The 12,427-nt window shown below is 37.4% G+C and overlaps 2 protein-coding genes across 2 annotated transcripts; both read right to left on the bottom strand.

Moving 5' to 3' along the window:
- Positions 1-3,312: 3,312 nt before the first annotated feature.
- Positions 3,313-7,972, bottom strand: LOC147279648 (protein NRT1/ PTR FAMILY 5.10-like). Its single transcript, XM_086250503.1, has 4 exons — positions 7,687-7,972; positions 7,373-7,590; positions 4,635-5,182; positions 3,313-4,399 (listed from the first exon to the last, which is right to left on the bottom strand). The coding sequence occupies exons 1-4, from the start codon at positions 7,841-7,843 to the stop codon at positions 3,577-3,579; spliced, it is 1,746 nt and encodes a 581-aa protein (XP_086106629.1). The 5' UTR covers positions 7,844-7,972; the 3' UTR covers positions 3,313-3,576.
- A 3,465-nt stretch (positions 7,973-11,437) lies between these two features.
- Positions 11,438-12,327, bottom strand: LOC147279647 (uncharacterized). Its single transcript, XM_086250839.1, has one exon. The coding sequence runs from the start codon at positions 11,957-11,959 to the stop codon at positions 11,558-11,560; it is 402 nt and encodes a 133-aa protein (XP_086106965.1). The 5' UTR covers positions 11,960-12,327; the 3' UTR covers positions 11,438-11,557.
- Positions 12,328-12,427: the final 100 nt, after the last annotated feature.

Here is a 12,427-nt window from a genome sequence, read left to right as displayed (position 1 = left end):
ATGTAGCCGCTGATGCTTTATCCCGACAACACGAACTGCCTTCTCTTATGGCTGTTTCTTTACCATTGTTTGACAGCATCACCACTTTGCAACTTGCTTGTCAATCGGACCCTGTGGCCCGCAATATCATTAATTCACTCACAAATGGTGAGCCCGCACCGAGTGGTTTTACTATTGTCAATGGGTTATTGCACTACAAGAACCGTTTGTATGTACCTAGCTCATCCCCATGGCGAACTAGGATTTTAACGGAATTTCATGCCACTCCATCCGCTGGTCACTCAGGCTATTTGCGCACACTTAAACGCATCTCCCATAGTTTTTGGTGGCCAGGCATTAGAAAAGCTGTGAAATCTTTTGTCTCCTCTTGTGATCAATGTCAACGCCAGAATTATGAAGCAATTTCCCCTCCTGGCCTCCTCCAACCACTGCCTATTCCCGCTCAAGTTTGGGAGGATATTGCAATGGATTTTATCGAAGGCTTGCCAGTTTCTAAAGGGAAAAATGCAATCTTAGTTGTTGTTGATCGTTTGAGCAAATATGCCCACTTTATTCCCCTCTCACATCCTTTTAGTGCTGCCACAGTCGCTGAGCTTTTTGTCAAAGAGGTTTACAGACTTCACGGTCTCCCTAAGTCCATTGTGAGTGATCGCGACCCAATATTCCTTAGTAATTTTTGGGACGCATTTTTTAAGGAACAAGGCACATCTCTTCTTCGCAGTTCGGCCTATCACCCTCAGACCGACGGACAATCGGAAGTTCTCAACCGCACTTTGGAGCATTATTTGCGCTGTTTTACAGGGGACAAACCGTCTGCCTGGGTTTCCTGGCTGCCTTGGGCTGAGTTCTGGTACAACACAAGCCACCAACGTGCAATTAACATGACACCTTTCCAGGCCGTTTATGGTCGTGCCCCGCCCACTATTCGATGCTACCTTCCAGGCTCCACCACTGTCGCTCTCGTTGACACCACCTTGCAAGATCGTGATGCACTCCTCAAGCTTCTTAAATCCAATCTTGAAGTGGCTCAAAATCGAATGAAAGTTTATGCCGATCGCCATCGTACGGAACGTGAGTTTCAGGTCGGCGACTTTGTTTTTCTCCGTTTGCAACCTTACCGCCAGCATTCTGTTGCATTGCGCCAATGCCATAAGCTATCTCCACGCTACTATGGCCCTTTCAAAGTTCTTGCTCGGATTGGTAAAGTCGCTTACAAGTTGGAACTTCCATCACATTCTCGCATTCACCCTGTTTTTCACGTATCCTTACTCAAGAAAAAGATTGGTGTTGCCACTGCTTCTTCCCCTGTCTTACCTCCAATCACTTCTGATGGTGCCACTCAATGGGTCCCTGCCCACATCCTTGATCGTGGGATCTTTAAGCAGCGCAATCAACCGATTACCAAATGGCTTATTCAATGGCAAGGTCTTCCAGCTGAAGATGCGACTTGGGAGATCGCAGATGACATTATAGCTCGTTTTCCTACATTCCAGCCCTGAGGACAGGTCTGATCTTCTGGGGGCAGGATTTGATGAAACCATTGTCTACATTAACTAGCTAGCAACTTATTCCAGTCATATTTTACTTTTCTTGTCTTTTCTGTTATGTTAATCCTTCCTTAGAAAGTGTCCAGGACACGTGTACGTTGATGATCAATTGCCATAGTGAACATCCCTTTAAATAGTCCCTTTTTGTAAACCCTATTCATGAATGAAATGACTCAGTATTTCTTTTCCTGAAGGTTGCCCCTTTATTTTCCTAGTTAGCTTCTTTTATTGCATTTTCTATCACTGGGTCTCATCATAATTCTATCCACAATTCAAAGCGAAAAGCACCTAATACCGCTCGGAGAATTCATAGCAATAGCCCCCATCAAAAGCCATCACTATCCCTCACCATTGCTCAGGAGTTTATAGATTTAATGCTGGCGACGTGGCCGGGCATTTTCATGCTCGCCTTCTCCTCCCTTCTCTCCCTCTAGATTCTGATCACCCAAAATCCCAGCCAAAAACCAGTCGAACACTACCAGACCCAGGCGAATTCTCTTAACTCTGGCGACTTCTCGCCGTCGGGATAGTCCCACAAGGTTCCACTGGGCATGCTTCTTCCTTCGGTGATCATGACCACCAATAGCCCCAACGACCGCCGCACACGGAGCTTCGAAGCCGGGAAGTCTGCGGCTCCCCTGCTCGATTTCGACGACTCCGGCGGCTGATGGTTTTCATTCACTTCAAGATCTGATTTTTGATTAATTGGGTTTTTTTTTTTTTTTGCTACTGAAATTGCGAAGAATTTTGATTGATGGGCATAATGAAATGAGTGAGAGAGCAACCGAAACCGACCTCCACTGAAACAGTCGTAACCGACAGCTGGCGATTTGATGGTGGTACCGTTTTGTGCCATTCCACCGGTGTCGGTTTGGTGGTCGGTTACCCCTATTCTGGCCTATTAGCTCAGTTGGTTAGAGCGTCGTGCTAATAACATGGGCTAATAACTAAATGTATTTTATATACAAGATAATTACACTCTCTGAGATTTATCGTCTTTTGACATACATCTTTTGGAATTTCAAAAATTACATATACACCCCCTGAGATTTTAAAACTATTATATATAACCCCTGAAAGAGAAAAAAATAAATAAATAAATAAAAAATATTTGTATTGAGGTTGGACTTTACATCTTGAGTAATCTTATTAGAGCATTTAACCCCTTAGCATGCCTTTTTACATAATTTCTCATCATTTTTCGTTTAACTATAGGGGTTATATGCAACAGTTTTGAAGCCTCAGGGGGTGTATGTGTAATTGTTGAAACCCCAGGGGATGTATGTGAAAAGACGATAAACCTGAAGGGGTGTAAGTGTAATTAACTCTTTTATATACCAAATATAATCATATTAAACATATGTCAGTATATGATGTGTTATTATATATGTTGGTATTTTATTTGTTGTGAAATAAATATAATAAATTACTCTCAAGTCTTGTTTTTGAAAGATTTTTAACTGAAAACCTAGCCAAACAAAAAATTAAGTGCAAGCCCAGTCTGTCCATGTACACGCGCGCAGAGTGAAAAAAGGGACTGTCGAGCGCTTGATAGGGTACCGATGACATATCTCACTAGATGATATGTCTAAGGGCAATCACTTAGGCGTTTAAGTAGGAGCAACAAGAGAAGAACACCGAAAAATAAATACAAGACAACGAATTGGCGAGAAAACAACTACAAGAGTCTAGTCAACTATAAGACCACAAAACAAGGACATAAGAAGAGGCATGAGCATGAAAATGTGGAGTGTTGTTCCACATTGAAAATTATAACCTTGCATAAGTGGCAGTACAAATATGCCAATTGAGAAGGGCAGAGAGTTCAGCATAATTAGGCTTTACATTCAAGGAGCATAATCTGCATCTGATAACTTGAAAAATAGACTTAAGAACAACCAAGGGAGACGAAAACTAGAATTTCTAAATATTCTGTTCCTCCTTCTCCTTCCAAATATTATACACTGTATAATATTCTGCCAATGCACTTATAGTAAGTTATGATTACTTCATTGGCAGAATAGAGTATTTATGTTTTACCTTTACCTTTGGTGTTATATATGTAAGAGTTTGAAAAATACAAGTGAACACCCAACTGTGCTGCACTGAGTCCAGCAAGTAGCCAATAGAAGTAGTCAAGATGCGCGCGGTTTAGATGATTAGAAAACCAGCTATCCCCTCCAGCTCCACCAGTTGCTTGCTCAATGATAGAGACAAGAAAGCTGCTGAGAATACTCCCCACACCAAACATACTAAGGTAGAGAGACAGTCCTACGCTTCTTAAATCATTTGGGACCTGGTCATAAAAGAACTCTTCAAGACCAACTACTGTAAAAACATCAGCAATTCCGAGTAACAGATATTGAGGAACCAACCACCACACACTCATTGGAATAGTCACATTGGGCTTGTCAACTAAACCATATTCTTGAACAGTTTTAAGCCTCTTCATCTCAACTAGAGCTGCAACTACCATGGAAAGAGCGGATAAAACCATCCCAGTTCCTATCCTCTGTAGCATTGTGATACCGGATGGTTTCCGGGTGAAAGCTCTTGCTGTGGGAACAAACACGCGGTCGTAAATGGGAATGAAGAGAACAATGGCAAGGCTTTTGAAGGATTGAAGTGAAGCAGCTGGTATGTCAAAGCCTGCCACAACTGTTCTGTCCAGGGTATCCCCTTGCTTGGTAAAGAAAGTTGAGGGCTGTGCAAACACAATAGCATATACCAAGCATGTACCCCAAATTGGAACAAGCCTAAGTACTGCCTTTGCTTCTTCAACCTCAACAACGCTACACACTTTCCCATCTTCCTTCAAAGAATCTGGTGGAAGCAAGGCCTTGTTGAGGAACCTAAAACATTAGGCCATCATGCATGGCATTCGTTAAGTACGAATTACAATAACTTTTAAATATAGAGCATTGAAATACGCCTACAAGAAATTAACTTCCTCACATGTAAAATATATCAAAATTCATAATTGATTCTTGTTGCTCCTGTCCCCCTTTTTAAATCTCCATGATGCATGTGTGCAAACAAATTCAAAAGAATTAGATATGGATAAAAACGAAAGTTAAATTTTCTTACTTGAATTGTTCAGAACTTTCTATAGGCAAGCTTCCATGAGAATCCGCATTAGTATACGATGAAGGGGTAGTCTTCCAGTTCCTCAATGCAGCAATGAACACTTTACCAATTCTTAAAAAGGGGCTGGCCTCGTTCCCTTTAATGCAATACCGATAAGTTCTAGTTCCAAGCAAGAAAACAACCAGTGAAACAACCACTGCAATACAAGGGATTCCGAATCCAAGACCCCAACTCAAGTTGTCTTGTACATAGTTTAAGATCACTACTATAACTAATGTGCCTGCAAATATGCTAAAAAACCACCAATTGAAGAATGAGCTTTTGGCATTGTACTCCTCTGGATCTTGTCCGTCAAACTGATCAGCTCCAAAAGCCTGAATGCAAGGCTTGTGTCCACTTTGACCAACTGCCACAAGATACAGAGAGGAGAAGAATAATACTACTTGGAGCTGAGAAGGAGAACATGATGTCAGCTTGTTGGTACTAATTTGACAGTCAGAAGAACTAAGAGAAGGAAGCATAGCTGACAGCGTCAGCAAGACCAATCCCTGCATGTGATGCATTCAATTTGAGTCAAGAATAATTAACAATAATATCTAGCAAGAAGCGAAAAATAGTGATGAACTCGCATTCACAATCATTTCTAAGCAAATCCGAGAATTGTTTCTTTGCCATTTTGTTTGCGCTAATCATTCTTGGGGTATAGTTAAGGACCATTGCTACAATAATGTCCAAGTTTCAAATTAAGTGTCAGTTTGGTCCCTGCCATCAATACTATCAAGTTTTTTGCACAAATTTCGCTACATGCCGTGAGTTGTTTATGGGGCATTCACTTTTCTAGTTTTCTTTAACTCTAACCCCCAGTCCTTTTTATCAATATATATGCAAATTTCACTTTTAATTTCTTTTCTATAAAAATCTGTTGCTTGCTCTTGATACATGTTGGCATAGAGGTTTGATTTTGAAGTTGACTGTTTCTCAGAAAAAAAAAAAGCTTAAATGCCATAAATGGGTGTGCTTAGCTGTTCCTATGTCTTCAAGTAAGATCTCAGATAATGTCAATATTCCTCTGTTTTTTTCTTTGGTGTGCTTTAGAGTTTAGAGAAAGAGTCCATGTTCATAGATGAGAGAGAAGGGATATATGTTGATGGTGGAAGTGGGTTGCCTATTTGACATGCTTAGACGAAATTTGACAAAATGAACCACCGGGACCAAACCTAATTTAGACACCATTTTTTTAATTCAGATTTTTTTCGACGAAAATTAATGTTGAGACCAAAGTGGACACCAAGGTATAGTTTACCAATCATTGTTACAATCAACCCTTGAAAAAATGACAATTTTGATTAAATTGCTTCATGCTAATATAACATATTGATTAGAACTGAAGTCTTAATTAAAAAATAAAAAACTATTGAAATATTAAGAGAAAGCGATTACAATGACTTTGTAATTCTTGAACTTGGAGAAAATTAAGGAAAAACATGTAATGACTTGGACCTAAGGAGAGTGTATTGAATATAGATTTCGGAGAATCTCAAAAGAATTCATGTTGCCTTCTAGATCCACAGTTTTAAGAAGTGTAAAAATTTAGTGGTATTCAATCAATGAATTCAATGTAGATTTTAGAGTACATAAAAATCATGAAGTATTAAAAAGTCGCTTTTAAGAAATTTATTAAAGGAAAAAATGACTAATTCCGTCTTGTTTGGGTATTTTTTTCAATTAGGTCATTGTCATTTTAATTTTTTAGTCAAGTCTTTGTGGTTTAATTTAATTTAAAATAAAGGCTATTAAAAAATTAGTCAATTTGTTAGACGAAAATGTTCATTCTGTACACGTTAAATTAGTTTTTTAAAATTGATTTAATAGCAAATTACATTTAAATCAATAAAACATTTCAATATTACATAATAGTCAATATAAATTTTCTTTTCCCATAAAGGTAATGAATTTTGAAATTATATCTCATTTTAGTCGCAAAGTTCAATCCACTTGATAATGTCATCTACTTTAGTGCATTAGAAAATATCAATTTGTCCATCCATTTTTTTCATTATTTATGGACGTAAAATTATGACGTTACCCCTAATTTAGTTTAGGGTATAGAAATTGCGTGCAAGGTATATAAATAGTGTTTGGGGTTTGAAATAGGGTTTAAGATTTAGAATTAGGGTTTTGGAACTTATAGCTTAAGGTTTAGGTCTGCTCAAAACCCGTGATCTAAACCCTAAGTTGTTTTGCTACATAGCAGTCAAAAACAAAACTAATACCAATCTAAATTTGAATAGTAATGTATGTTTATTTATTTATTGCAATTTTTTTTTTTTCATTTTGGTCAATAGAAATTAAAATGAAATTATGAAAAAGTGCATTGATTAAAATATAATTGTGAAAAATTTTATTGATTTATTTGTAATTAGCCATTAATTTAATGCATATATAAACCACCACGTTAAATATATAAGGTTATAAACGAAACTATACTACACATATCTGGTTAAAATTTAAAACTCCCAAGGACTTTTTGAAAAACTCTCAAACGATAGGGTATAAATTGGTCATTTTCACACATTAAGTGGTGTGTACAAGATTTATGTGACCCCGAATTTTTGATATGATGGGGACCACATCACATGAATTAGAAAAAGGCTGAAACCAAATAAGCAATCCCTCGGTGGCCCTTTCATTTGCCTTAAAGATATAGAAAAAGTTAAGGTAAAGACAGAAAGACGAACCAGGATGTAGACTAAGGAGGAAACAACGATCGTACGGTAACGGCCAAGAAAAGTGTCAGCCACAAATGCTCCCAACAGAGGCAGCAACGACGCCGTTCCGGACCACACGTTCACGTTCTCCGCCGCAGTTGCCGTGGACTGCCCCAGCGGTCCCGTCAGATACGTTATGAGGTTGTTGCTAATCCCATAAAACGCAAACCTCTCCGCAACCTCCACACCTGAAAAACACAAAACAAAAAAATTATTAATTCTTTCTTCATGAGCTACACATAATTATAATAATGGACTCGGTTGCAGCAGATTAAATCCATCACCTATTATGAACAACGCTGATCTCCAACCGCCTGACTTGGATCTGAGAGCCGGGCGGCCTTTGTAATCGATCACACCACCCTCAACGGCATCGTTTAGCAGTGGCAGTGAGGCTTCAGAGTCTGTTGCAGTAGTGAAGCGGTTACAAGTAGTAGCCATTGGCTTTTAACTACGGCCACCGAACAACTCAAAGCAAAGATATTTTCTATTTATTTTTTAATTTGCGTCTTGTATTTGGTTCTTTCACGACTTCACCGTGTTATCCCAGTGCATTCCTCTTGCTCAATATTGAAAAGTTTCATTTTGGGTTAAGCTTTACATTGTGTACTTGTGCGTACAAAAATAGCTAAATTGCTTTTTGGGATGGTGACTCACCACCTATCGATCCCTTTAATAACACGTGTCAAAGAAACAGATCCAGGAACCAAGGGTTCTTTTCTGCTTTATTATTATTATTATTATTATTATTATTTTTTTTTTAATCTGTGATTCCAAGTTCCAACCCAATTCATATTGTAATGATAAGAATCATATCTCACAGCAAAATTAATTAATCATTCCCTAGTTACAAGCTTCAATTAAACCAATTTAATTTAATGATATTTCTATCCAAGTTTTTTGGGCTGCATTTTCTTTCATGAACATCATACAAATCTCCTAAATTCTGGTCAGAAAATGTAACATCACAAGTTATTGTAATAGCATAAGTGTGTTACTATATATTCAACTAGCAAAGCTCAAACACAAAAATTATACCTATGAAGTAAGAATGTTTAATATTATAAATAGTACGTTCTTCCATAAAATATACCCTGCCAACTACACCACCCCGGTGGTTTGATTAGGGAGGAAGAAAGAGAGCAAGAGAGAGGAAACTCCAAAATAAAAGTGGCAGCAGCCACCATGGGTGGCCAAAAAACCACTTTTCCTTTTATTTTTATTTTTTTGTTAACTTGTCAGGTTTTGTTTTAATTTTTAAAGAAGGATAATTTTGGTATATTGTCAAATATTGTTGGGTGGTCACAAGTCACAACAAAATGTCAAAATGTCACAATTCTAAAGTTTTAGCAAAAGTGTCCCAAAAATTGGGTGAACAAAGACAAGGGCTGCCACGGAATCACCAAATTAAAATCCAAGCTCATGAAGTCCCATGGGCAGCCATGCTAGAAAGTAGAAACTATTTGATTTGGGTTGGCTTTAAAGTGTGGCCAAGGTCCAATTAAGATATTTAGGTTTAGTTGGGTCCAAACCCAAGTGAGGTAAGAACTACATGTTTCACAAAAGCCCACAAGGCCTGAAATTGTAAGGGCTCAATCCATAATTAATTTGAAGTTTTTTTTTGGCCAATGGATAATTCATTTGAAGTTAAACATGGTTAAATAAAAATCTGCTCCAACCCCTAATTAGGTAGCCGAATGGAAAGGTTTCTTACACATCACATCAAAGATACGCCACTTGGCCATCAATTTACATGCAAATGCAATTAAAAATAAAAAGTAGACCAAATGGTAAGAGAGTGAGATAATAAGTTAAGATTATGATAGATTTATGAGTTTAATTTCTTCCAATGTAATGAAATATGGCATAAAAAAAATACATAAAAGCATAATAAATTTAGAGTGGCACTATTGCCACTCTCCATTCTTATTTACCCACCCACCTTATTTTTACATCCCTACAAATTTTTGTTAGAAAAGAAATCTATTCATCACCCCCCCACCAATCATTCCCAAATTGCCCTTATCCGTTCCTCCTTCTTCACCTTCTCGCTTCTCCTTCCCTTTTGCCTATCATTTATAAACTATGATTCACCTCTTAAAAAGAAAAGAAAAGATATTCTTTTTAAAATAATTGTTCAATCAAATTGGATGAAATATGTAGTATTCGATTTCAATTGAACTTCTAAATCATCATAAATCAATGAAAAGATAAATATTATTGTTAAAGTTAGTAGGCAATTGGTATAGTGATTAGAAGTTCATTCATGAGAGATTTTTACAATTTTGTAAAAGAAAATGTTGAAAGTGGTGAATCCATATTTCTATACTCTTAGCACTTGTGTTCTACCAGGCAACCATGACAGTTTTAGATTTTTATTTTTTATGTTAGTATGTCTTTTCTAGTAAATTTATAAAAGAGGAAAATTATAATTATTATAATTATTTTTTTAAAATGAGAGGTGAGAAAATAAGTCCGGTGAGTCACCGTGAGTGGAAATAACACGACTCTAAATTTAACTAAGCATTATGTTCTTAGGCATGTCAAAGAACTAAATATATTATTACATTAATAAAGTATTCATAATTCTCAGAAATAATATTATCAAACCAATCCAAAGTTTTTTTATAATTATTATCAACAACTGTTCGTGAGAGATTATTAACCTCATAACTTTTTCCCGACAAAAAAAATACTGACTTCGAGGACTACGTCCCTTTGTCACAAGATTCAAGAGGAGTAGACCGACATGAGTGTGAAGGCCATCATGGTGCCAACAGTAGAGAAAGAGAAGAAAAAGGAAATGGGCTTTGCATAGTTGGAGATTGAGGCCCAGCACGGTTCTAAATAAAAAATGTTGCGCCAACATAAGGCCTAAGGGTTAGCCAGCCAAAAGAAAAGCTAAAGATGAAGGACTAGGCTAGGGTTTGAAGATATGCAACTATAGAAACGAGATCACTCCAAGCAATGCAAGGAAAATCCGCACAAGATCAAGTGATCAACTAAGAAAATGAAGCATTAATGGAAGAATTTTCCTTGGCGCTAAAGTAGGAAAAATTAAGGAAACAAGTGCACACTTTGGATATACAAGGAAATGGGCCAAAAGACATATTATTGTCGCAGTGCTAGAGATCTTAAATAATGGTTCAGTATTTTATTGATTTATATATGGCCCACTCAAATAATTATTAATTTTATAACAAGTAAAACATTGACATGTGTATTTGAGATTTAAATTTAGAATATAAATTTGGAATCCATAACATTATTGTAAATGAAAACCTTAACAAACTTGGGCGTATAAGGAAAAGGCTCAATGACATGTTTTTGCTAGGGTTTTCATTATTATCCCAGTAGTTTTCTTTCTTTGGATTACCAAATAACATATTTAATTGGTTCATGTAGTTTGCTAGATTTTCAGTTTCGACCCTTCTTATAGTTTCAATTTGGGGAATGAAATAGCTATGTACTTATAGCTTATCAGTTACAATTTAAGTTTTCACATACTATTGGTTACTTTGTTCACTTATACTTTAAATATATAATGGGCAATCTGAACTAACAACAAATTTAATAGCTCAAAATAACTTAAATGCTTCAACAATAAAATTGTATTCAAATTACAACATCATGAAAGTACAAGGTATTATTGCTCAAATTGAAACAACTACCTTGGCCAAAAAAAAAAATTTGAAACAACTACAAACGCAAATGTGTATTATTTTTGGGGTGTCTTCACGTGTAAATTATTTTTCATATCAATTATTTTTCTCTTTCTTTACACTCTGTAGCTGGCCCGAGCCAATTAGTTATAATTGGAGTTGTCAAACTCAAAGAAAACCCAAAGACCACGAATCTACTGTCTTAAGTTTACGGGTTCTACTAACAGTTCAACAACAGAAATGAAAATTCAAATCTGCCAATAGCTACTTCTCTGATTCTCTCTAACTAAATTCTTATTCGAAAAACAATAATCATAATGTGAAAAAATAAAAATAAATATCATATTCACAATTCCAAGAATTCCCATAATCTTCACAAGAAAAAAATTGTACCAAAAATCAAAAACGAAAATGTGTGATATACAAAATTATATAATATGAAAAAAAAAAAAAAGCGAATCTCAAACAAGCAAGCAATCAGTGAATGAATCAATCAACTCAAAAGAGGAGTCCTGGTATCATTATCACAGTGACGATGAATCTCGCGATACAAATCTTCATCGTCGTCGTCCCCACAATCGTACACAGATCCAACGAGTAGCAACTGATCCTCCAAGTACCTCTGCAGCAGCCCCACCTCGTGTTTCTCGTCTTCCTTGGCGCATCCGCCGCGTCCTTCTTCGCATAGGCGCAGCCGCGCCGCCTCCGCCTCCTCCTCGGCTTGTGCTCCGTGCGCCGCCTTTTTATGGCGGCGGAAGAGCCGGAAGCAGAGCTCGGCGGCGCAGAGAAGAGGGAGAGTGGCGCAGAGAAGAGGGAGGAGGATGGGGGAGCAGAGGAGCAGAAAGAGGTAGCGGCTCCGGCGCTCAAGGAGCCACGTGGAAGCGGCGGCTAGCATGATCGGCGAGATCGCGGCCGTTGGATGGTGGTGGTGGGGATTGAGATTGACTTCATTGGATTTGCCGTATGGTAACGAAAACAGTTGTGCTGTTGTGTTGTGCGCTGCTGCTGGTTTGGTTTTGTTTGGGTTTCAAACTCTGAGATCACGTGAGTGGGGTTTTGTTTTATGCATGTGGGGAGCATGTGACCTTCTGACTTTATGACTTTCCTTTTGGCATTGGACTTCTTAGTGCACCCACCAACTAAACTCTCTCAATTTTTACTTCGGTCTTTCAAGTTTCAATTTCGATAAAAATACCCCTCAACTTCATATCAAGTTGCAATGTGGGTCATGTCACTTAAGTTTAATTTTTTGTCAAAATCAGTCATGTGATTAAATCAGCAATTGTATGTTCAAATTTAGATTTCGTAAGGGTTTTGGATTAATCTTTATCATGAATTGTGTTTCTAGGGTTTCTTTTTCCAT

This window comes from Dryas octopetala, chromosome 7, assembly GCF_963921425.1.
Source record: "Dryas octopetala chromosome 7, drDryOcto1.1, whole genome shotgun sequence".
Taxonomy (NCBI): domain Eukaryota; kingdom Viridiplantae; phylum Streptophyta; class Magnoliopsida; order Rosales; family Rosaceae; genus Dryas; species Dryas octopetala.
The sequence above is the reverse complement of the archived record's forward strand: the minus strand, read 5'-3'. Positions and strand labels throughout refer to the sequence as shown.